Source organism: Neoarius graeffei, chromosome 3 (genome assembly GCF_027579695.1).
Source record: "Neoarius graeffei isolate fNeoGra1 chromosome 3, fNeoGra1.pri, whole genome shotgun sequence".
Taxonomy (NCBI): Eukaryota; Metazoa; Chordata; class Actinopteri; order Siluriformes; family Ariidae; genus Neoarius; species Neoarius graeffei.
In genome coordinates, this window is record NC_083571.1 from 89,567,888 (window position 1) to 89,594,763 (window position 26,876).

Consider the following 26,876-nt stretch of genomic DNA (forward strand, 5'->3'; position numbering starts at 1 on the left):
CTAGATTTGATTTCCTGTATTCTGATGTATCTGGTGGCATATCTGGTGCCTAACTCATGAACAAAACCCATGTGAGCCAAGAGGTCAGAAATTAATGTATTAATTTATTTATGTAACAAAGCATCTGCAAAACAAAGAAACCATCCAACTTGTTTACTCTAGTTAAGCATCAGGATTTTAACGATCACTACTAAAATGCAAAAGTAAAAACTAAAAGATCACCTGGGAAGTAGTAAGGATATTAGTCAGGTTTGAATAAAGAGTGCTTTGCTCAGGAAAAGGAAAATACTTGTATACTTGACTCATACATACAACATATGTAAACACTTACATGTTGTGATATTGTCCATTGTCAGTACTGTGCAAACTAAATGTGTTTAGTTACAAAATGTTTGTGTGTGAGTGAGAGAAAGTGTTACACTGATGTAACACGTGACATAGATGAGGTGTAGTGCATGAGTGGTGTGTGTGAGAGAGAGGGGGAAAGTATGTGCACTGCATGTAGATATAGATGAGCTGTAGTATACGAAGTGTGTGTGAAGATATGTTACATGTAAATACAAAAATGAAGTGCATAAGGTGAGTGTGTATGTTCAGAGTGCATGTGTGTGTGTGTGTGTTGAGAGTGCACGAGTGTTGTGTATTGAGGTATTTCACCTGACGTCACAGGGTCACGTGACGCCCCGGTGTCCACCATTTTGGACGGCAAGCTAGCTAATGTCAACAACAGTAGCTAGTATGTTACTGTAGCAATATTTACGTTCAGTCATTTGGATGACTGTTAAAACCTTTCAGTCTCAAGTTTTTCCTTTACTGGATTTACTAGTTTACTGAGCTAGCGCGCGATGGCTCCCGGCCCGGCCGGAGAGCGCGCGATGGCTCCCGGCCCGGCCGGAGAGCGCGCGATGGCTCCCGGCCCGGCCGGAGAGCGCGCGATGGCTCCCGGTTTGGCCGAGCGCGCTAGCTCAGTAAACTAGTAAATCCAGTAAAGGAAAAACTTGAGGCTGAAAGGTTTTAACAGCGAGTGTGTTACATGTAAATATTGAGGTTTTTCACCCACGTGACCAAGTCATGTGATGCATCGTTAGGCTGCCATTTTGGACATCACGGCTCGAATCAATTTGAATGCGAGGAAGGCGACAAACGAAAAACATAAAAGAAAAAGGAGCGAGATGCAGAAAACACCTTCACTATCCAGCGACGTAGGGCATTTACAGGGCGAGCAGAGGGAGAGGTTTTTGCAGAAATTGAGGTTGGCAGGCTTAGAGAACGACGTTTACCTGCTTCCACCAGGATTGTTCACTGACGTACGGAAGTACACGAAGCCCTCGTCTTTACCTGACTTCGGCCCACATGATCTGTATACCTATGTCGTTAAAAACCCATCGCCATACACGGGTATTGATCTGAAAGCATATAAGAGTTTGGATGCCTACAAATATTTTGTCAGGCTGGGTAACATGCCTACATCAGTGGGTCGTCCCTGGAGCCGGTGGTCGCCATCTTATTACAGCTAAGGTTTGTTCACATTTTCATTTACTTTCGGTCCTCAGGATAAACAAAATGTTATGAAATGTCATTGAAATAACTTCTTAGTCTGTTGAGATATGGCCTGTTATAAATTTGCTGTTACCAGGCAATGACCAAGAACTGTATTATTAGGGTCGGTGTTTGTGTTGTAGCAGTGTACTAGCAGCTAGCTGTTAGCACTAGCTAATGTCAACAACATAGTAGCTAGTATGTTACTGTAGCAATGTTTACATTCAGTCATTTGGATGACTGTTAAAACCTCTCAGTCTCAAGTTTTTCCTTTACTGTATTTACTAGTTTACTGTAATTATGATCTGGCAGCTATTTACACCGGATCCAGTGTAAATAGCTGCCGGAGCGCGCTCCGGAACCTCGGCCGGAGCACTCTGGGAGCAAGCCGGAGCGTGCTGCTTAATTTGAGGGGGAGCAAGCCGGAGCGCGCTCCGGAACCTCGGCCGGAGCACTCCGGGAGCAAGCCGGAGCGCGCTGCTTAATTTGAGGGGGAGCAAGCCGGAGCGCGCTGCTTAATTTGAGGGGGAGCAAGCCGGAGCGCGCTCCGGCAGCTATTTACACTAGATCCGGTGTCTGTAACACGTTTTTTTTTTTTTTTTTTCAAGCTGGTTCTCCCTCTCTGTCTGCAGCGTTAGTATGTAGCTTGACCTTCAAAATGGCGGACACTGGGGCGTCACGTGACCCTGTGACGTCAGGTGAAAAACCTCAATAGAAATGTAGTCCATCATGCATGAGTGGTGTGTGTAAGAGAGGGTGTGTGTTGAGAGTGCATGAGTTGTATCTTATAGTGAGTGAGAGAAAGACATAGTGTGTGTTAAGAGAGTGAAGTACGTGTTCATATGAGTGAGTGTGTTAAGACAGTGCATGAGTGTTACATTTAAATATAAAAATTTAGTGCATGAGTTGTGTGTATGTGTTGAGTGTATGAATGTTACATGTAAATATAGAAATGTAGTGCACAAATTGTGTGTGAGAGTGTGTTAAGAGAGTGCATAAGTGTTGTGTATGAGTGAGTGTGTTACATGTAAATATACTGTGTGTGTGAGGTGAGAGCGAGCGAGAGAGACAGAGTGTGAGAGTGTGTTGAGAGAGTGCATAAAGCCTAGGTCACAACCGGACGTACGATTTTTTTTGGCCGTGCGATTTTTGGCGTTTCCCAAATCGCTGCCTTTTTTTTTTTGGTTCGTGGAGAAAGACGCACGTTGGCCGTAAGTTTGTCTTGCAACCTGAAAAAAACGTAAGCGCCCGTAGAGTTTGTTTGACATGACAAAGAACCTCTGCGGCCAGTCTACGGCTTGAAAATCAGCACGTCACACGCGTGCGCCCTCCGTGCGTTTCTTGGGTTTTTTTGCACGTAGACTGGCCGTAGGAGCACGTACGGCCGGTTGTGACCTGGGCTTAAGTGTTGTGTATGAGTTAGTGTGTTACATGTAAATATAGAAATGTGGTGTGTGAGTGAGAGAGGGGTAGGGGGAGAGTGTGTGTTGAGAGAATGCATGAGTGTTGTGTATGTACGAGTGTGACAATTATTAATCAATGTGTACTCCCACCAGTAACACACATCTCACACACCTTAATATAAACATCACACAACATCTCCTCTATATTTTCTCTATATCTATCTAGTATCTGTGTGCGCACACAGCACAAATCCCACTGTAGCTGGATATCTATAAAGATGCATATTTATCTATACAGTTGCATTTACATGTAAACGAAGGTTTGTCACTGAAAACGGATACTTTCGAAAACCCCGGGCAGAGTGGAGATTTCTGGAACTCTGAATTGTCTGAGGACAGAATTGTAACTATATGTCTACAAAGTGAGAGAACTTGAAGAGAGTATAAGAGATGAATAACTTGCATCCCAAATTAATCGCACGTTCACGTAGTTTGTAGGTTGTTGTGTTGTCGGACGAGAGCATGACTATCTGATACCACCACCGTCACGACAATCTGCTCATCCACCTGCTGCTTGAACGCACGAAATGTTTGTGCTACGGTAATATGCATCCCCACAGAAACCAAATAAGCGGAACAAAAATCCAGCGGGCGGAACTAACATTTCGTGGGACATATCGGTTTTATAAATTTTATTGTCCGGCCCTGGGGTGGCCAGGGGTGCCCCCCCCCCGGCCACCCCTTAGCTCCGCCCCTGTGCAGTTGGCATGTTGTAACAGTGCTGGGTGTAAGGGCCTCTGCATGCTCTTGTGACAAGGCTTTCGCAGATAGCTTTTCGCAGACAGTTGTAATTTATCGTTGAGCGGGGAGTAATAGGTGTGCGCGATGTTATTCACCGCCACAACGCAAGGGGGCGCAAAGTCGCGAAATCACTAGGAGTAGTTGGTGGGTGTTGTTAGTGGAGTGTTTATCCTCTGGTTACTTATAATGACTAGAACTGGAGTCGTATAGATGTACGTACTTCCTCGATCAACCGCTCTTCGTGCTGCTCCATCTTCGCTCGTGTTTTTAAAAATGGCGGTCGTGAAAACAAACCAAACCGGGAAAGTAGGGAAGCGGAAGTGCGTGTACAGCGGATATAGAGTGGACCAATCAGAGCCCTCTTGTCTGCGACGCTGTCTGCGAGGCTTCTGCTGTGGTCACAATTTTTGGGAGGTGTGCGCAGAGCGTCTGCGAAGGTGGGGGGGCTACGCAGACGCCATCTGCGAGGACTGTGTTGTCAGCATAAATTGGCCTTAAGACTTGTTGGTTTGTGGGGGAAGGGAGGAGTTGGAAAGCAGGCTTGCAATAACTGGTGCATTTATTCTCAATTTCACTCTTCAGCATGGCTTTTCCTTTTTATTTTCAGGTCTCACACTGAGACACACATCAGTGTAACACAGGCATGTGCACGCACACAGCTCTGTGCTGTTCAGCTCTCTCTGTCTGGTCACCAGCTTCTTTCTGAAAGAACACAAAAGACACGCATGAATAAACTGCTGGTGATTAGACATGGGTTAGTCATCATGCCTTGCCTGCTGGTTTGACCTGTGTTCTCTCTGTCCACCACTGACGCTTGACTATATCCTCACTGCCACACTAAAAATCAAAAAAGCCTTTTAACCCTTTGGTGACTGACCCCTTGAAAATCGTTCCTCCAGGAACGATGACGTTTCAGTTGTCAAGACAACGGAAAAACTAAAATACAAAACAAAGATTTTGTTGTAACTTGTTTTGTTGATAAACGTTGTAACTTTTAGTTTTTCCGTTGTTTTGACAACTGAAACGTCATCGTTCCTGGAGGAACGATTTTCAAGGGGTCAGTCACAAAAGGGTTAAGATTTAAAAATACAGCACCTACTTATCACATCTGTATTCAAACCACAACATTAACTAAGGATTCATAACCAGAAATAATGAGGGAGACTAGTAAAGAGTCATTCCTTTACATGGAAAATGCTTTCAACTTTTGCTAAAATGTTTTCAAGCAGTACTTGCACAAGTGGTAAATGTTGATTTAATGAGCCACAAATATATTTACAGTTGCAAATGGGAGACCAAATGCACTGCTGGCAATATAATCTTTTTGTGCTGGAAAACTAAAGATGGACTTGAGTTGACATCTTTCTATCCTTCTCTTTTTTTTTCTCTCTCTCTCTCTCTTAGCTGATTTGTTATTTTGTGGAGTCATGTGTCCAGAAGTATATCCAAGCGCAGGTTCCGGAGATGCTGGAGCCTGGTTATGTTGTTTCTCATGGTACAGTGTTTTCTGATTGCTTATCTAGTACATCACATTAAATGCCATTGGAGATAGTTGACAGTACATCTTTTTTTTTTTTTTTCAGTAATAGCAGTGATTCTTTCTAGTTATGTAAACTTCTGTTTATATCTTTTGAAGAATTTCTCATTCTTGTTATAACTGTGGTCTATCCATAGTGAATTTGGAAGATTGTGGGGTCGGGTCTCTGGATTTTACTTCCAGTGACCCAGCTTTCACAATACAAATGGATGGCACCATCCAGGCTGTACGTGTAACCATGGTACCAGAGGATGGCAAGTCTTTCTGGATAACTGTCCAGGACTGCAAGGGTCACAGGTGGTTTGTGGATGTCAATCTTTCCCTCACTGGTCAGGTAATGTGCAGTATTACACAGCATGTTGATCAATCAAGATTTAATTACCAGGACTCACTTGCTCAGACAGATACAATGTGATGGACAGAATTAGTTTCACTGTTGATAATGATTGTAGGTGTCCAACAATGCAGTTCTCAAACGTTCCAAAAGAGCCTGGGGTCTTCCACCTTTCCAAATTAAAGAAAATGACAAGGGTCCTTTCCCCAAGGATATGGATATGGTAAGGCCCTTGGTTTTTCATCGTCACCGCCCTCCTGGTTTGCAGTGTGATTTATTGCATTTCTTTTCTACTTTTTCTGCTGGATACTCAACCTTCCTTGCACCGGACCTTTTCTGTCTTTTGAGGTCACGTTTCTGATTATGTATTTCTAACGTTGTGTTTCTCTTATTTTGCTAGATTGCATCAGACACTTCGTTAAATTACTCGCTTTATTACGTGATTGAGGGATCTGGTGTTGACCAACCCCCTATGAATTTGTTCTCAATTACCAAAAAGGGTGGAATGTTAAAAGTCCATCGCTCCATTGACCGTGAGCAGTACCCCAAGCTTGAAGTAAGTAAACCATATTTTTGTCTATACTCTTAATACAAAATCAGGAAAAAAAAAACTGTAGTCAGATTTAAATGATTTTAAATAAAAAAATCTTTTTTGAATGATGTACATTACACCATAATTTTAGAAATGTCTTAGCATTTTCATGAGTTAAAGTGGGGGGAAAATGAGAAGTACTCAAATAAAAGAACATATCTGATGACACTTCAGGAAAAATCTGGTGTATGCTGAAGTCTCTGACACTGTTCTTCTCCCTTAGTTTCAAGTCCGTGCCTTCAGTGTCTTAACCAATCAAGAAACTGATTTGCCTATGAAAGTCACTGTGATCATAGAGGATGAGAATGACAATCCTCCACAGTTCACTGGCTCGCTGGACTTTACTGTGCAGGAGCAATGTCCCGTGGGTAAGTAAGAGATGAAGGGAGATACAAAATGTAATCAGTTGGACCATACAGTACCTTGCCACCAGCCCAAAACAAACACACACACAAAACTGAATTTTATCTTTGAATCGTAAACAGAAGCCAAGCTTTCATTGCAGTGTTTAAGATCGGTGTACAAATCACGTGGACTAATTTAAGTGGTTATGAAGTTAAATAAGAAATGGGGCATCACCACAAAATGAGGACAGTGTAGAAAAAGTTCATTCCAAGATGTAGTGATTTGAAACGTGTGTGTGTGTGTATGGAAAAAGACCCACATATAATTTTTCTAATTTTGCTGTAAATACATTTGTTAATCTATAATGTTTCTTTCACCAAAATATTATACTATAAAACAACCTATAAATATGACTTTAGACCAAATTTGTTGTATGCATTAATTTCACTTTACATATCGTTAAGTTGCCCTGTGATGACCTGGCGACTTGTCCAGGGTGTACCCCGTCTCTCGCCCATAGTCAGCTGGGATAGGCTCCAGCTTGCCTGCGACCCTGTAGAACAGGATAAGTGGCTACAGATAATGGATGGATGGATATCACCAAGTTTACAGCTGATTTTCTCCAAGCTTGATTTTCTATGATCATGATACCTTAAACATTTTTTGCTAATTTCTCTGGGTTGGCTGCATGAAATTTAACAAATAACCCTTTATTTTAAAGATATTTAACTGTAGATTTAGAAGAAGGGTGGCTTTTCATTTTTTGATTAGCTCGACTCATTTTGTGTTGACACACCCCAAATGTAAATTGATGATAACCTGCCCAAACATAAATTGTACAGTACTCACTTGTGCTTCTTATATCCAAATGTATTAAGAACTTGTAAAAGGTCACATGGTAACAAATCTGCATGTTTCTAACAATGAAGATCAAGCACAATTTTACAATTTGAAAGAAAGTGAATGTTACTACAAACATTCATGTTCTTAAGACATGAGCCAATGTGCATCTTAACAGCTTTTTACATGATGAGCTAGAGCAATGCAAGAGAAATGTGAGCCAATGTACTTTCATACAAAAATCTTAACTAGGATTATGAAAATGAAAGTTGGTATAGTATCTGGTCAATATCAAATTCAATAATGAATTTTATTTTATGGGCCACATTAAGGCACTGTTGTAGGTCAAGTGACTGCAACAGATAAGGATGAAGCAAACACCCTTCACACAAAGATCAAGTACAGACTAAAGAATGGCACGCAACTGTTCCGTATTGACCCCTCCACTGGAGTTATCTCTGCCACTACCAGCAAACTGGACAGAGAGGTATTGTCTGCCTACACACTGTCTGTCTATCGATCACATTCACTGGATATGAGCAATCATGTGCTCTGATTGACTACTCTACTACGAGGACATCAGCTCATGTACCATGAGTAGAGAAAAACAAAATGGTGGAGCGCATCAAGTTATAGATCGCTTTATCAAGCATTAAAGAGTAACAGAAAGGGCTGAAATAATATAGGGTGTGTTGTTCTCCCCCCCCCCCCCCCCCAAAAAAAAAAAAAATAAATAAATAAAAATAATGATAATCTCCTGTTCTACACTCTCCAGCGCAGTCAGTAGTGGTAATGCACCTTTAAGTTGGTTTGACAACTGTCAAAAAAAAAACCCTAAAGAAGAAGAAAATGGTGGCTCGTGGTACTGAACCAGTGGAGGACAAAATAAGAACTCTACTTGAACCCCCCCCCCCCCCCCCCCCCAAAAAAGCAACAAAATATGGAATAAAAGTATGTGATGGGAAGAATTGTCTTTTTTTTTTTTTGAAGAAGAAGAATTTATTATTGTAGCATTTTTTTTCACAAATTGCTGCTGTCATTTTGCCAGTTTGTTTACATTCTAAATGGAAAAGATTTTATTGGATGTTTTGTATAAAGTTTTTATTTATTGAGTTTGCAAAAAAAAAAATGCTTTGTTTCTCAAAATCCAGTGAATGTGGATAGAATAAAAGTTATTCCACTCAATCTTGTCATACATGGCTTATAGCTGACTCTGCGCTCTGTGCCTTGTCGGCTATCCGCTCCTACAACTCAATTTCGTGGAATAACAGCTGGATAGATATATAAAATGTATTTGTTTTAATGTCTGTCTATCGTGTGTGTTCTGTTTGACTGCACAGTTGTGTGAAAGTTGGACTAAACCGTACATGAATGCCTTTTTAGTCTGTTTGAATTAATTTAAGTCACATTGTGCATGATTACAATTGTGGATTTTCCTTCAGACAGTAGAGAAGTATTTTCTTGAAATAGAGATCAGAGACATGGATGGAGCAACTACCGGTCTTAGCAGCACAGGTTGGGCTGTGGTGTCTCTGGGTGATATAAATGATAATCCACCAACCTTTACAAAACCAATGGTAAGTTCAGCTATCATTTTTCTTTGCAGCCAGTCTTGGCTGTACAATCTATTTTTCATGTTAAATTGTACAACTGCATTCAAGACTTTTGAAGTGAAAGACATTAAAATTGTACTCTTTAATTTTCTTTTCAAACTTAACTTTCTGAACATTTTCAATAGCATTTATCTGTTATATATTTTGCTTTGGGCCTGTAAAGGGCTGATGACACGAACATGACTCTATCCAATTTCATAAACTATACAACATGGCAAACATGTTAGATTTCTGTTATAATTACGTGAAAAGAAGCTGTTGTTAGGCAAATATCCAACTTTTAATTGCACAGCGCAAGAAAACTGGGTCCGTGGCTCGCGGCCATGTTGTGACGTCAGCGGGAGAACACGCTGCGGTTCACTGGCTGTTCTACTCATAGACATCCTATGGTTCTACTCAATGGAAATGGCGCATGAAAACGCTGGTGAACTCTCTAGTGCTAGCTCTTCCTCTTCTGGGAGTCTAGAATTGTGTTGATCTCTTCCGAATAGAATCTATGATAGCCTACCCTCTTTACCCTTTGCCTCTCGTTGCTAGGCGGCAGTTACATGAAAGCCGCAAGCTTTCACAAGCAAATATATGACTGATATCACGCCGACTTTATGATTACATTTATGATTATCATGTAGAATCTATAGCTCTACGTACCTTTATCTTATGTCGTTTCACAACACATGTTCTGACAGGAGGACTGTCTTTGGATCCGGCATAGCTACTAGTTGACCCCCTCCGGAATACTGGCAGTGTTGCCAGATTGGGATTTTTCCCGCCCAGTTGAGCGGTTTCAAGTGCATTTTGGTGGGTTTTGAACATATTTTGGGCTGTAAAACTTCAGCAGTATCTGGCAACAGATACTGCTGACGTTTTCCAGCCCAAAATATGTTCAAAACCCACCAAAATGCACTTGAAACCACTCAACTGGGTGGGAAAAATCCCAATCTGGCAACACTGTGTAGGCACTGCTGATGGTAGTAACACACGTTTGTGATGAACTGAACCCCCAAGAGATTCTTTTAAGCGGGGAAGGGTGTCAAAACAATCCAAATCGAAGTGTTCAGAGCACAGGACGGATGTTGGTGAGGGCTTCCACTTGTCACGAGTGTGCCTGACTTGCTTCACCCACTTCGCATGCAGCTCGGGATCTCTGGGAAACTTGAATAAACTTACCCCATCCTTGTAGGTTTTGGAGCAAAAGCCGGCAACACAACGCGAAGGCATAATAACTAATATATATAAAATAATGTATAATACTAATAATGACAAACTGAACACCTGTCGCATCAACAATAAACTGGTAAGTTAGGAGGAAGGTTCTTTCGCTGACATCATATAGCTCCTCCTCCTCCGTCTCCTGGGTGCTGCAGCCCTGTCAAATTTGCCCAAATAGCCGCGTTTTTTATCATAACTTGTAAAATAGGCGCCTTCGTGAATTAATATATGGATCATCGGGAATTACTTTTTATGTTATAAAACATCGCCAAAGATGTCAAAAACGTGTCATCAGCACTTTAAGTCTGAACAGCATCTGTTCAGATTGTCTGTCATTCTCCTAAGTGAAATAAACACCATGCAAAATGTTTATCATACGGGCTCTTAAATTGAATACTAGTTGTTTGTCTATGCGACAGTTTTTGTGAAAAATAATTTTGAAATTTCATCAGATTTAATCATGGTTACAATCTGCATACATCACATGCATTACTCTTGTTTGAATTACTCATCATTGCATAGATATGAAACACATCACAAAGTGCAGAGCTGGAGCTTTGTAGTGATGCTAGTCACATTTGTACAGTATTTGTTTATACCAAAGTAATCACGCTATGAATACAAACATATGCAAAGCAATATCTTGACTAATTTCTTCACTCACTTTCATATTCCTGATTCTCGGTTGAATAAGTCACAAAGTCCCTACTGCTTCGCAGCATACCACATTTCAAAGTAAACAGTTGAATTTGCCGTTTCCAATTATCCTAGTTGTTTCTGTGTGACAGTGTTGTCAAGTAATTGCAAAATTGCTAAGTCCTAGAGTATCCTACCATCATGGGTTTGATATTGCCAGATTCCAGACAATCTCCCCTACATAATTCCGAAATGATATCTCCGCTGACAGCATTTATTATGAGATGCATGTAAAAACATATAATTATCAGATTGATATAAAGGCTAATATAAAAAAATGTGCAACTATTATATCAAATGATGGAAGACCTGAATAGCCTAGACTGCTCTGGAGAAGAAAAAAAAAGCCAAAACAAGATGCAACATGTGTACAGCCTTGAAAATGACCAAGATGACCCTAGGGTTCATAGAGTTAAAGTCAAGGTCTTCCAACTCTCATCTGTGGTATTTGTACTGGCAAAAAAAACATTCATTGGAGATAATTCCTATTCTTCACCATAATGGAAGTAGAAGTGATACCAGTTAATGCATAAAAAGCAAAGCCCCAAGGCATTCTTTCAATTAAAGAAAGTATACTTATCTTTCCCCCCCTCTTCATCTATAGAGGGCACAAATGTACAAGACCAAGCAGCACTACCAAATTAAAGGGGAACTGAAGTCATTTTTAAACTTACTTTATTTCTTAACGTGTTATTCAATTATGTTAATTTTATTAACCTTATATCGTGACTCGTATTGGCATATTATATTACATTTATCTGCCTTTTCGGTTTTGAGCCATGTTGAATGTAGTTCGTATGGTCCATGGCAGGCGTCGCTTATCCGCGTGATTTTCACGAGACTTGTGCGAGACTTCAAACGTGAAGTGTCAGTGCCGCCATTTTGAAAACTGTTTACACAGCGTCCAGATCGCCATATCATTCCAATTTAGATTAATTTCAAGATTTGCCAGCTTCATCAGTGATGGAGATTATTCCATACGACTTCGAACCAACGTGGAGTAGAGAAGAGTTGGAAAGATGACAGGATAAGGACTAGTTCGTCATGCTGGTATTTACGTCATTACTTTTGCACAATTAAAATGTGCCAGATCAGGCGGCTGGTGGGTTTTCAAAATAATAAATGCATCCATGTATTTTTGTGATAAATACATATTACTGTATACTGAGCGCATTTCCCACACAATCCTCACTAAGGTTTCGGACAGCACTACAAAATGGCGTCCCCACTATATAGTGAGTAGGGAGCGATTTCGGACACAGGGTAAACTTCCGGCTTGATTACGTTAGCATTTGAAGGAGGGCGCATGCGTCTTTTGACAACGTTGGCAGATGTTGGTCACTTTGACTTCCGCTGTACGTTTTACTTCCGTCCTACGATGTCTCGCACAGGTCTCAGCGAATCTTGTTTATGGCCATTGCTTTGACATATGAGCTGATATTACATAGCATATTTCAAACACTCATAACTTGCTATAGCAGTGACAAAATAGCTGTCAGAAATGCATTCCTACATTTTATAAAATGAGAAATAGAATTTTGATGATAAATTTGCCTTCAGTTCCCCTTTAATACTAACTGAAGCATGAAACATATCCTAAATGCTAAAATGAATACTGTATTAAATTTGGCTCCTACCATATTTACTGTGTTTTGTGTAATAGTACAAAGGCAAAGTGTTGGAGAACACAGCAGATGTCTTGGTCTCCAGGATCGATGTGAATGACAAGGACTTGAAGAACACCCCTAACTGGAAAGCAGTGTATGAAATCACAAAGGGCAACGAAAGTGGCAACTTCTCGATCAAAACAGATCCGGTCACAAATGACGGCCTAATTTATGTTACAAAGGTAAGAGGACAGAGGGTAGGATTGAATTATATTTCTGAAGGCAGAGGGTGGACAAATTGCTTTTAACTTAAATTACTGCTGCTGATTCTTTTTCTTCTTCCTCCTTTAAAACGGACCATACATACTAAGCTGTAGGGTGTACAAATGATGAAATTGGTCAGTAATCTTGGTCGAAAGCTTATCGACCAAAGTTATGTCTCCCGCTACTCAGGGGTGGGTTTCCCGATAATGTTGCCCTTTAGAGCTAAATAGCGAGCTGAGAGACTCTCTTAAGCAACGAGCATTGTCTCTGTATGTGGTTTTTCTGAATTCGCTTGTAAGGAGTCATCTAAAGAGCAAAAGGATGAAGAGTGTCTTTGCGATGTGTTGTCCCTGATATAGGCATTAGTAGTTGCAAAAGGCAATCGTACTGTCGTTGCTGAAGGCATTAGTAGTTGCTAAATATAGTTGATAAGATCACATGGCATTTGTTTTTAACCAAAATCTAATGAAATGTGTTTTTTTTTTTTAAAAAGTTGTGGTCAGAAGTTTACATACACCCATCATGGGCATGAATATTATGATAATTTTGGGCTGTTAATGATTTCCTTGAACTGTTCTTGTTCCAGGGTGGAATGATTGTACAGCATACATCTTTAATGATTTCAAAAAACAAGAATTGAGTGCGGGCGGCACGGTGGTGTAGTGGTTAGTGCCGTCGCCTCACAGCAAGAAGGTCCGGGTTCGAGCCCCGTGGCCGGCGAGGGCCTTTCTGTGCGGAGTTTGCATGTTCTCCCCGTGTCCGCGTGGGTTTCCTCCAGGTGCTCCGGTTTCCCCCACAGTCCAAAGACATGCAGGTTAGGTTAACTGGTGACTCTAAATTGACCGTAGGTGTGAATGTGAGTGTGAATGGTTGTTTGTGTCTATGTGTCAGCCCTGTGATGACCTGGCGACTTGTCCAGGGTGTACCCCGCCTTTCGCCCGTAGTCGGTTGGGATAGGCTCCAGCTTGCCTGCGACCCTATAGAACAGGATAAAGCGGCTAGAGATAATGAGATGAGAATTGAGTGCACAAGTTTTGAATTTATTTTGGATTTTCTCTCATCTACACAGGGTCAAAATTGTACATACAGGCTCAAATATATATACATTCACTTAAATCTGTTAAATGGTGCTGAAGGTTCTACAATGTCTTTTAACTTGCCAAGGCCTATTAACTTCTCATTAGTGATCATGATTGGCTACACCTGGTAGTTTCTCTTTGACAGCATAAAAAGGATTTGTTTGACGGTACTCATTGGATTGACTAATATAGGTAGTCGTCAACTTACGACCGATCGACTTTACGACCGTCTGGTTACGACTGGTGAGTGTTTCCCAGCTGAGCTAGCGGAGCGTACGTCAGTTTCCGCCCCAGCTCCTGGCAGCGCCCAGCATCCAGCTTCTCGCCGCGTAGGACCGTTTCCAGAAGGTTTATCTCAACTGAATAAACTCCTTGCGCATTTTGAAGCAATGGACCCAAACATAGAACGGTTCGCAAGGATTGAACGGATAGTACATGACGCGCTTTGTCCATATCGTGAAATTTATGAGGAGAAAAAGAAACAATTCAGATGAGGCTTACCATGTTTATGAAACGAGCAAATTCTCCCTCCAGCCCGAGCTCTGGAACAGTTGATGACATAGACGACCCGCAGCCAAGCACCAGTGATGCCAGCGGTCACTAAGTTTTGTATTTTGCTATGACTTACATTTGTATTTTGGTATGTTGGTATGTTTCAAATTAAAATGTTTTCTATTTTTCACACCTGTATTTCATATTTTTTGTTTTGCACGTATTAAACGAATTGTACTGTCATATGCAGTGTTTGACTTAAACCAAATAATGAGCCAAGATAATGAAATAAAGTGTGGATAAAATAAGACTTTTTAAGATGATTACAATATCATTACACATCACAATATACTTATGTTTATTTAGCATAGGCCGACTTACGGCCAGATCGGTTTACGACCAGTCAGTCGTAACCAAACGCAGTCATAAGTCGGCGCATACCTGTACTCAGAACCATGGGAAAGTCCAAGGAATTCAGTGAAGATCTAAGGAGAATTGTAGGTTTACACAAGTTGGGAAGGTCTCTTAGGCCCTGTCCACACGGCAACGGATTCAGGTGAATCTGATAAAATTGTTTATCGTTTTGGCCTGGCGTCCACACGGCACCCAAAACGAAATCTTTTGAGAACGGGTTCCAGAGTGGAAAAATCCGGCGCCGTTGCGAAGTCGTCTGGATGAGTAGAACGGATTTGTTTATGATGACGTCACAACCACATGACTGTGAGTGCTTCACGCCAGGTAGAAGTGTAACGAACTCGATGCGAGTTGTCAACAAATCCTATAACTTGGTTCATGAAACGTGCTTACAAAATATTTTCACTGTGAATATTTATTGTGTAATGGTGCAATGTGAGAGAGAGTGAGAGAATAGCCCTTAGGGCAGAGTCTTTAGTCCAAACACTGCGGAAGCAGTATAACCAAAACCGTGCACCGCCCGTGCGCTTTCCAAAAACAAAAACAATCCCGCCAGCAAAAATAGGGGAAAAAAAAGGAGCGATCTCACCTCTTCAGATGTTGGTTTAAGTCTGACAATACATTCCTCAAAAAGGGCGTAGAAGAACAAAGTAATTCATCAACGTGTAGCATTCAATTTATTCCGGAACATTAAAGAATTCTGGAGGATATCGGAATGTTGGCGTACCGGCTTCCATATACCCCCGTTCATTCCTCGCGTCTCCATTCAAAAAACGAGCATGTGATTTAAAGGGACTATATCCATAGGATAGGGAGTGAGGTGTGTGTGTGTGTGTGTGTGTGTGAGACAGTGACAGGGAAGAACCTAGCCTCATGCTCGCCCTAAATTTCTCTTAAAGTTAAGGCAGAAGAACGTTCAGCGCCTGGCCAGGCTTTCTATGTATTAATTTACATAGACATTTTAATATGAAATATAAATAAGTGTCTTAGACAATAGATACTATTTTACGCTACTGATTAATAATCAGAACTTTGTGGCTGATGCTACAGAAGGGGTTTGTGCATGCGTCCTACTTCTATTGTTCTGGTGTCTCCGATGGGACCGTCTTACAGCGCACGTAGAGGTGTGGCATGTGTATTGCATCGTTTTCAGCAAGCGTTGCGTTGCCATATGTACCTGATATTTTACTGATCCGTTGCCCATGTGGACGCGATATTTAAAAAAAAAAATCTCGTTGCTGTTGTCGTGTGGATGTAGCCTTAGACCCATTTCTAAACAACTGCAGATTCCAAGCCCATCAGTTCAAACAATTGTACATAAGTACAAGTTATTCGGATGTGTCACCACTTTGGCAAGGTCTGAAAGAAGACTCAAACTATCACCCTCGGATGACATCCTAACAATTGGTTAGGATGTTCAGGAACAACCCAGGAACCACCAAGGCTCAAGCCTGCCATGAACTGGAAACTGCTGTAGCGCCAGCGTCACTGTCCACAGTGAAGCGAGTTTTACATTGCCATGGACTGAGAGGATACTGACCTAGAAAGAAGCCCCTACTCCAAAATTGACACCTTCAAGCTCGACTGAAATTTGCAGCTGCCCATATGGACAAGCCAAATGCCTTCTTGAAAAGTTTTATGGTCAGACAAGGCAAAGATTGTGGCCATATAGCTCAATGACACGAGGTATGTTTTTGGAGGAGTAAAGGTGAGGCTTTCGAACCTAAGAACACTGTACCAACTGTCCAACATGATGGTGGTAGTATCATGCTCTGGGGCTGTTTTGCTGCCAGTGGTACTGGTGCATTGCAAAAAGTGGATGGAATAATGAAAAAGGACTACCTCCAAACTCTTCAACTTCACCTTAAATCAACAGCTAGATGGTTGAAACTTGGACACAATTGGGTGTTCCAACAGGACAATGATCTGAAACGCACATCAAAACTGGTTTTGGAATGGATAAAGCAGGCTAACATTTAAGCTTCTAGAATGGCCTTCCCAAAGCCCTGACCTCAACCCTATTGAAAATTTGTGGACGACTATTAAAAGCCGGGTCCATGTCCGGAAACCAACCAGTTTAAATTAATTATGCCAGAAGCTTGTTGATGGCTACCAAGAGCATCTGGTCGAGGTGCAACTTGCAAAGGGACATTTAACCAAGTAATATGTAGATTTAGGCACTGCCTAAAAGTGGAGCTCCCATCTGTTTCTGGGCTGTAGAATTTTCTTATCATAGCCAGTCTCCTCTTATTTTATTTCTTTACTGGCTAACACTGGCCACTAGGTGGTATGTAGGACCGAAACCATCAGAAAACAACTCAGTGGATTTCTTTGTTTCCACACACCTATGCCTATAGGAGCTCCATTATTAGTGGGGGTGTATGTACATATTTGAGCCTGTATGTATAATTTTGACCCTGTGTGGATGAGGGAAAATCCGAAATAAATTCAAACTTGTGTACTCAATCCTTGTTTTTTGAAGTCATTAAAGATGTATGCTGTACAGTCATCCACCCTGGAACAAGAACAGTTCAAGGAAATCATTAACAGCCCAAAACTGCCATGACATTCATACCTATGATGGGTGTATGTAAACTTCTGACTGTGTGTGTGTGTGTGTAAAATAAATGCATGTGGTTTCTTTAGTGTTCAGTGCAAGTATTTTTGATCTTTATAAACCTTTGATATTTGACAGCTTCTTGATTAGAATTTATTTATGTGACTGAGACTTTTATATAGCACTGTATGTACTTGGCACGAGCCCTTTTGAAGCCCTATTTTGAACCCAACTTGTAGTTGCATGTAGCTGCAGCTTGTTTGCTTTGGATGTTTGGTATTTTTCCCTGAAACTCCAGTGTAGTGTGGTGCAGTGAGGGTTTTTTTTTTTTTTTTTGGGTAAGGCTCTGCATGTATTTTAATTATAGTAGATTTACAGTGTTTGGACTGCATTTGGTGAGTAGGGTGTGTGAGAGACTGACAGGGCAGCGCTCAACCAGACATGTTTGTGTGTTTCTTAGGCTCAGCCACACCCTATCTTTAGACAAGCAAGCTAATACATTGAGTTCTCTCAGAGCTCAATGTACCCAAGTATTAATTAAGGCATTTAAAATCAATGCATGAATAAAATGTCAAACAGCACTAATTTAGTAGAATCCCAAATGAGACATGTAAAATAGAGAAATGTTACTGATATTTTTATTATAAAATAAAAAATTTCACAATATGTTCTGTCCTAAATTTTGCTTAAACTCCTTCTGTTCTCCTCTTTTCTCTTGTAATCAGCCTCTGAATTATGAGCAGGGATCTACAATTAACCTGGAAGTGATTGCACGTAATGAGGTTCCTCTTGTAGGAACCAGCTCCTCCTGGCAGAAAGTGCCTGTAGAGCTCAGTGTGGAAGATGTGGATGAAGGACCGGAATTCTCTGCACCTGTACTCAAGCTCAGAGTTAAAGAGGGTGTCCTCAATGGGACTGTAATTGGAACCTACACAGCCACTGATCCAGAGACCAAAAGTAGCAAGGACATAAAGTAAGGGCACTCATCGTATTCTTGGGGTGCTTTCACGTATGCAGTGTTTCGTCTATTTGAATCAAACCCTTGTGCACTCCCCCCCCCCCCCCCCCCGATGCAATTCATGTACATAGATAAGACATCACTTAGGTGCAGAACAATATCTGAGTGAGTTGGCAAAGGTTAAGTTACCTTTTATTTCTAATTTATTAATGAAATTGACAGTTGAAGCCTTTAACTGTATATAAGCCTTAGCCAGTCCCCCTCCTCCCTCTTTTGATGGGGTAAATTTTTTTTTATACAGTGTGAAAACAAACCAAACCAAGCAGTAAAGAAACCCAAAGGATCTGTTTCTCTCTGATCTTGATTAATAGATTTAATAGGTATGAAAGTACCCTTACTGATCTATGAATATTGGATTGTTGTGTTTTGTTGGAACATGGTTCAGGTACTATGAAATATTTTTGTCATGCCAGTGATGTTATGAACCACAGTGCAGTTCAGAAAATGAACATTAAAAAAAGGAGACACTAATCCAAAACTGTCTTCCTCTGACAGATACTATAAGTTGACTGACCCAGGTTCCTGGATCAAAGTGATGGAGAACACTGGCGAGCTGAAAACAGCAGTGATCATTGACCGAGAATCGCCACTTGTATATAATGATGCATATAACATCACTGTCAAAGCAGTAGATAAGAGTGAGTACATTTATAACAAAATTCTCGATGCTTGGTCAAAGCAACTACAGTATATTGTATTGTAGATACAGTGACATGTTTTGGTGTTTTACAGTATGTTCCAGTCTTAAATGCTCAAATGAACAATATAGTGCATTGTTGGTTCTGGAAGATTTTATGACCTACTCCACTATTGGGTCATGGGCTAAAAACTGAGATTAAAAGGCTGGGTTTGGGTTATGAATGTATCAGGACAGCTTTTTTTTTTTTTTCATGTGTATTAATAAAAATAAAATGGCAAGAAGAAAATAAGCCATATAGTCTCATGTTCACAGTTTATGGATTGGATATGTGGTATATCTATCTCTATACACACCCATCTTACCAGTCAAAAGTTTGGACAGCTTCTAATTCAATAGTTTTATTTATTTATTTATTTATTTTATTATTATTAATTAAGACACGTCATGTCTTAAAGTAATGATGGATGTTGTGTCTCTTTACTTAGTTGAGCAGTTCTTGACATAATGGGGATTACTATGTTTTGTGGAATAGGGCTATTTGCTATTTACTGTTTGATCTCAAATGAATTAAGAAGGCAATTCCACTAAAGCCTCGGTCACAACCGGCCGTACATGGTCCTATGGCCGGTCTACGTGCAAAAAACGCAAGAAACGCACGGAGGGCATGCATGTGACGTGCTGATTTTCGAGCTGCAGACCGGCCGCAGAGGTTCTTTGTCATGTCAAACAAACGCTACGGGCACTTGCGTTTTTTTCAGGTTGCAAGACAAACTTGCGGCCAACGTGCCTCTTTCTCCATGAACAAAAAAAACGCTGCGATTTGGGAAATGCCTAAAATTGCACGGCCAAAAAAAACGTACGTCCGGTTGTGACCTAGGCTTAATTGATTTTTGACGAGGCACACGTGTTAATTGAAAAGCATTCCAGGTGACTACCTCATGAAGCTGGTTGGCTCATCTGGCCATAAGGCCAATGAGCTATTGCCATGGCATGGTGTCTGTTGTCCACAATTCAGTTAACTCGTATCTCCTCCATCAGTTCTCCACGGATTTCCATTCCGATTGTTTTGTTCGAATGAACTCATTGCTCTGCACAAAACGTGGTGGTGGTTTTGTCAATTTTTTGCTAATGAGTTAGTAATTGGGTCAAATTACTGAATTTTCCAGGCCTCTTACTTGAATTTTATCTCTTTCATTTCTTAGCCAATACCAGTTCTGATCGTGTTTTGGGTAGATCTTCCCTTGAGGAACAAAACTTGGTTGATTTTTCCTGTTGTAAACAATTTGTTTACAACTTTGTTTATTTTCAGTTAAATCATATCTCCTCCCTCAATTCTTAATGGATTTCAGTTCTGATTTTGTTTGAAATAACTAGTCCTCCTATACAAAACTTGGTCATTGTATTGTCAAATTTTTGCTAACAAACTGCTAATTAGGTCACCTTAACAAGTTTTTGGACTTTTCACTAGAATTGCATCTTCTCTCATTTCTCACTCAATTTCAGTTCTGATTTGATGTTTTTGGTAGATCTTCCCATGAGGAGCAAAACTTTTTTTTCTTTCTTCTTGTAATCAATTTGTTGACTTTTTTTTTTTTTAAGTTAAATTGTGTCTCCTCCCTTAGTTCTCAATGGATTTCAGTTCTGATTACTTTATTTGAAAGAACTAGACCTCCTGCACAGAACTTGGTCATTGTATTGTACTAATTTTTTGCTAACAAATTAGTAAGAAGGTCAACTTAAATTTTCTTCTGACTAAATTGTATCTTCTCTCTATCATGCGAATTCAGTTCTGACTGACTGTTTTGGATAGATCTTCCCTTGAGGAACAAAATGTAGTCTTGTTGATCTTCCTGTTGTAAACATTTGTCATGGAGGTTGGTCCTCTCTCACATTGTCACATTTCAGTTCTGTTTGATATTTTGGTAGTCATGTTTGTTTTGATGGCAGGCCAGATGAGCTACTATGTCCTTGATGTTCTGGTTAAGATAATGCCAGTAGTGTGCAAAGCCATGGCCTAAAGGTTAGAGAAGCAGCTTTAGGACCAAAAGGTCACCAGTTCATTGAACAACAGGAATGGCTGAAGTGCCCTTGAGCAAGGCATCGAACACCCAACTGCTCCCTGAGCTGCCCACTACTGTGGGTATATCAGGGTCTTGTATGTTGCTCTGGATAAGAGCATCTGCTAAATGGCTGTAATGTAAAGCGTCATCAAGGTAAATGGTGGCTACTTTGAAGTATCTAAAATATGAAACTTTTTTTTTTCCCAACATTTTTTGTTTACCACATAATTCCACGTTATTTCATAGTTTTTGATGTCTTCAGTATTGTTCTACAATGTAGAATATAGTCAAGACAAAGAAAAACCTATGAATGAGTAGGTGTGTCCAAACTTTTGAGTGGTACTGTATGTGTGAGTATGGTATTTAGGAACAATATTTCAGCATTTTGCTTCAACAGTAATTCCCACATTGAAATACTATCATTAGCTATACATGAACAGCCTAAAGGTTGATCCTAATACTTTTTTTATGCTAGTAATTAAACAAATGCAGTGATGCCACACACGAATACCCCTTTCCAATGCCACCTCTAGGTCGGAAGACTGGTACCGGTACGGTGGTGATCCTCATTGAGGATGTGAATGATAATGCCCCAATGATCACAAAACCAGACCAGGTTCTGTGCAGCAAAGATGGTGCAAGGGACTCCATCCTCCTCACGGCTAAAGACCTTGACCTGGCGCCATACTCGGATCCATTCATCTTTGAACTGGCCAGTACGGATGCTGAGCAGTGGAGGCTAAAGGGTGCCACAGGTATGTCGAGGAGATCTCTTGGGTTCATTTGAGGAATCTTTAAAATTCTAATAGTTGTAAATAGAAATCTGTCTATGTAGTAAAAGATATTTGGGGCAGCCAGTTAAAACTGTGAAATGAAAGTCAGCCTACAAAATTGGTTTAATGTGCACTTCTCTGAGGCAGCACCTCTTTGTTTTGTAGGTACCTCAGTAATGCTGGAGCCAGCTGTGGACTTGCCCAATAATGTATACAATGTCAAAATAAAAGTGAAGGACCTTCAGGGTTATGGAGAAGAGCAAGTGGTGTCCGTGCGAATATGTGAATGTGCGAAGGAGGGTGTGTGTGCACCACAATACTTTTCCACTGTACTAGGAGTGTGGGGTATTCTTGCCCTACTGCTGGGCCTCCTGCTGCTTCTACTGCTGTGTAAGTGCCCCTTGCTGGCCATACCATGGGAGACACTTCTGTGCTTACCAACACACTGTTATATTGACATTTATGTTGATACAGGCAGCATGACACAAACCTTCAATGCCAACTTCTCGTATAGGTGCTTATCACAGCTTTCATGCATATGTATTTTATTTTCCCGCTTTTATTCACATATCTTTGTATACGTACTTTGCCTGTCCCTTAATATCCCATTTTCAAGCAAAGCAGTTTACATGATAAATTGCAACCTGGAGTGTTAAAGACTAAATTGTTCTCCTCTTTAGATTTTATGCTTGTCATATTTTAGTTGAGTTCTAGGCTTATGTACAATACACACATCACATGAAAGGTTAAAAAAAGTGAATGGTACTGGCACATTTATTGTTAATGTGGGAATTTAATAATGGCCTTTCTCCTTGGGACAGGTCTGCTATGCGTACTTGCGTGCAGCACAAAGGAAGAAAAACTGCCTATAGCTGATGATGATGATACAGCTGGTGGGATGCTGCTCAAATCCAACCTTGAAGCTCCAGGGGAGGAAGTGGTGAGAAAAAACAGAAGCCTCTGCCAGGCTTAAACACCTCCAGTAGACAGCAATGTTAATGTTTTTATTAAGCATAAATGCTGGGGTTAAATACAGCCTGATACAAGAATTTTATTGCTTACAGCCATACCACCTGAGCAAATCTTTAACAGTACCCTTGAATACACTGTGGTCAAAAATATGTGGACACCTTCCCATCACACCCAATATGTGTTCGTTCCGCAAACTGTTGCCACAAATTTCAAAGCATATAATTGTATGGGATGTCTTTATGCTGTAGCATTATAATATGGTTTCACTGGAGCTAAGGGACCCAAAACCTGTTCCAGCATGACAATGCCCCGTGCACAAAGTGAGGTCTATGAATACATGACTTGCCAAGTTTGGAATGGAAGAACTCTGGTGTCCTGCACAGAGCCCTGATCTCAACCCCACTTTTGGGATGAACTGGAACACTAATTGCACGCCAGGCCTCCTCACTCAACATCAGTGTTTGTCCTCACTAATGCTCTTGTGGCTGAGTGAGCACAAATCCTCATAGTTACACTCCAAAATCTAGTAGAAAGCTTTCCCAAAAGAATGGAGGTTATTGTAACAGCAAAGGGGAAATAAATTTGGAATGGGATGTTCAACAAGCACGTGTGTGAGATGGTCAATTTTGGGCCATACAGTGTATACGGTTACGAAATTAACATTTCTGAATAATGTAATGTATAATTATGTTAATATAAAATTTGCATATTGTGAACAGAAAGATGCGCTGCTACTGATGCCTGGCAGTGGGGTAGATGCAGTAGACACCTTTAAAGGAGGAAGCATCCCAGGGCATCAGACCATACTGAGTTCAGCCGGATTTGGACAGAAGCAAACTTATGGAAGCAGCATGTACCAGAACACACATGGCTTCACGACCACCAACACTTTATCCTCTGGACAGTACAACACAGGCATGCATGGCAACTCCTATAGGAAATATGCCACCATGTCAACAATGGATGGGTGGAGGGAAAATAAGATTCCGTTTGATACAGTAAGTGGAGCTGGTGACTTTGTATCATTTTACAAATATTCGAATACACTTAAATAACCATTATCGCTTGTATATCATCTTTAGCTCTGTATTTACTGCTTGCTTGTGATTATGCTCTGGGGTTGCAGTAGGTAACTTACTTGAAGGCTGAGAGAAATGTACCCCTTTACCCCTTGGATAATAATAGTACAAGTCCTGACAAAAACTTTATCATTGAAACCCACATCATAAATGTCGAACATTCAGAATTTGCCAAGTTTAAATTTCCCACCAAGGGAATCCCGGTACCAGCGTCAACATTATTGGCTGGCTTTCGCGTGACGTCAGGAGTACAAGTGGAAAAAATGCTGGTAAAACCACTTATGTCCACACAGTGTAGCTTCTGTTCGACTCTCTGCTAGATTGCATTCATTTTGATGGAAACTTGCGACAGAACACAACGTAGAAAGAGAAACAAATCGTTAAACTACAATCTACGACTGTTATGGAGAAGGGGGAGAGGAAAAAAGGGAAAGCACCCAGAAAGCGATGTGTTTCTGCACCTGGCAGTGATACAAATGCCGTGGAGTAAGTGGCCCTGTTTCTTTTCCTGAAAGAGAAAGGTAATCACTAATTAGTCAAGACTTTGCTACAATGAACTGCAAAGCATTTTGTTTCCAACATACTGTAATACTACTAACTTGAGGAATGCATCTGCCAGAGATAAACTGCAGTCATGGAAAAGTTGAACTGAAGACTGTCAGCTGTATTAGACTAGCATATCATCTTGGGCCTTTTTTTTTAAATATAAAGTCTATTCGAATTCTAAGAACGTTTTGGAAAGCTTACCATTCCATATTTGCAAGTCGGTCTTCACCTTCGTCCTTGGGTTCATCATTGTTACCGTCACTGACTGCTCTCATCAGACAATTCTGGCTTGAATCAGTGCAGTTCGATACCTCTCTTCCCTATCGCTGGCCACTTCTTTTGTCAGTATGTCATCAACTTGAACTGACGAAAAACTACTAAAACTTGATGTTTCTCCGTCACTAAATTCCTGCTCGCTTTGGTCGCTCATGTTTATGGCCGACACGCACCCATGACGTCACGCGGCTCCCATTTGCTACTTCTGGTTGCTTGGCGGGTGGTTCTAAAAGGGCTAAGTTTACTCGGCTTTTGTCTGCGAATATATCTACTACCGTGTGGTTTAGAGAATAGTTGTATCTGTTCAGGGACTCAATAAACCTTGCCAAATTTAACTGCTATTCTGTTTTAATGCAAACCCCCCCCATTTCTCTCGGCCTTTAATTATATGGCAGGCATGATGCATGCACGAGGTGTCACCTTGCAGGTTTTGCATTACTTTTGCTTTTCATTGAACACTTCACTTTCTGGTGTGCTATCTTTAAACAGTGTCTACTGCTTTTGTGCCACTTAAAGAACAGCTTTGTCCTGAGTTAGTGATGCTTTCATCTAATTTCACTTCATTACGCTTACTCCTTTCCTTTGTAGCAGAAACTGGCCTACTTGCGAGAGGAGTCAGATGGGCGATTTGCAGAGGATATCCTGAGGCCTTATGGGTATGAGGGAGTGGGCTCTCCTGCTGGGTCTGTTGGGTGCTGTAGTATCCTCAGTGAACAGGAGTCACTGGATTTCCTGAATTCTCTTGGACCCAAGTTCAAAACGCTTGCTGGTGTATGCACAAGCAAGTCACAGGGGGGGAGACCGTGAAATGGGTGGCAATACAGCTAAGAAAATTGGAGAAATAGCCTGAGAATTTGAAGTAGGTCATTAGAATGGTTCTGCCTTCCCTAAGACAAAGAGGAAAATAAGGAGAAATGCAGATACCCTGGATGTTGTGAACACTAGCTGCTGAAATGGGTATTACTATCTGGAGTCTAAGCCAGAAAAAGGACTGCTCCTTTCAAATTAAGTGTGCAGAGTATGTAGGGTTTTTTTTTTTATATATTTGGTTGCTTTGCTGTTGTATGTACTACAATAGGCTGGATCTCACTGTCAAAGCCAATGAATTTTTTTTTAAATGATTTCTTTATTGTGTAATAAAATGATTTTCCACAGGGACTGTGAGGCCCTAACATGCCCCAGCAGTACCCAAGTTTTAATGGGCCTCCAAAAAAAAGCTGATATCATCTGCCTCTAAAATGGTTAATTCAATTTCTGAAACTGCATTTCCACATTTAGTTTCTACTATAACAAGCTTGCTTTTAATTATTAAACGCAAATGAATGTAAAGATTTCGGAGACGTCTTTCCATTTTTACATGTTTGTGTAGGGGCTGTTGGTTCTGGTATATTGCTAGTGTTTAGTAGAACCATGTCATGGCGGTTCTGAGTATTACCATAGGACTGATGGATTCTTAAAACCATTTGGTATCATATTTTATCAGAATATGAGGAATTGTTTTTGTGGCAGGAAAGAAATGACCTTAAGTTTAAGCAGGAGTAATGGAGACTGCTGGTCTATGACAGTTTCTCTGCATTTAGTGCATCATGCAAGATGTCAATGTGGAGCATGACTGAGTGAGGCACATCTAAGAAACTCCTCAAACCAAACTCATGCCATCATTCTTTATAAGCTACTGTTGTCAATGCTTTCTTTGTTGGTATGCTTTTCTGTGAAATTGTTGTAACTGTAGGTTTTTTTTATTAAACCTTTTAAAGATATGCTTGAGTGAGAATGAAATGATATTTTAAAGTATATTGTTAGAATGAACTATGTCCTGAAGATATTAAATAAGGAATAAAACACAACAGGGCACACTGTAGGAAAGTTGGCAAAAATGGGGTGGCTTGATGCAGCCCTTGAGAGGGGTGTGTGTGTGTGTGTGTTTTTTTTTTTTTTTTTTTTTTTTTAATTCCCCTTAATCCACAGCAATTTATCAACAATTAAATTAGAAATTGTATTAAAGAATAAATCTGTTAATACTTATTTTTAATGTTGTGGGACATCAGCAAAGCAAGTTAGTTCCTGTTATCACATACATTATAGCAGCTATAAACTGTCGCTACTTTGCCAGCCTCATTTTCTTTCTGTTGAAATGAAATAAATGCAGACGGTCATCTTACCAAGAAACAATAAAGCGTTGTCTTGAAG

General features: G+C 40.6%; 1 protein-coding gene across 2 annotated transcripts in view; it reads left to right on the top strand.

Annotated features, from left to right (window-relative positions):
* The window catches only part of dsc2l (desmocollin 2 like), a 31,184-nt gene extending 4,738 nt beyond the window's left edge, over positions 1 to 26,446 (top strand). Inside the window, exons 2-16 of one of the 2 annotated variants that reach the window (XM_060917632.1) lie at positions 5,148 to 5,238; positions 5,418 to 5,614; positions 5,733 to 5,837; positions 6,015 to 6,170; positions 6,430 to 6,574; positions 7,724 to 7,878; positions 8,834 to 8,968; positions 12,573 to 12,758; positions 18,048 to 18,295; positions 18,836 to 18,978; positions 21,574 to 21,795; positions 21,979 to 22,203; positions 22,635 to 22,753; positions 23,505 to 23,783; positions 25,275 to 26,446. In XM_060917632.1, coding sequence (XP_060773615.1) covers positions 5,148 to 5,238; positions 5,418 to 5,614; positions 5,733 to 5,837; positions 6,015 to 6,170; positions 6,430 to 6,574; positions 7,724 to 7,878; positions 8,834 to 8,968; positions 12,573 to 12,758; positions 18,048 to 18,295; positions 18,836 to 18,978; positions 21,574 to 21,795; positions 21,979 to 22,203; positions 22,635 to 22,753; positions 23,505 to 23,783; positions 25,275 to 25,493 — 2,625 coding nt within the window. In that variant the 3' untranslated portion in view covers positions 25,494 to 26,446. The remainder of the gene's footprint in view (positions 1 to 5,147; positions 5,239 to 5,417; positions 5,615 to 5,732; positions 5,838 to 6,014; positions 6,171 to 6,429; positions 6,575 to 7,723; positions 7,879 to 8,833; positions 8,969 to 12,572; positions 12,759 to 18,047; positions 18,296 to 18,835; positions 18,979 to 21,573; positions 21,796 to 21,978; positions 22,204 to 22,634; positions 22,754 to 23,504; positions 23,784 to 25,274) is intronic. The other variant, XM_060917633.1, reaches the window with a different exon arrangement.
* Positions 26,447 to 26,876: the final 430 nt, after the last annotated feature.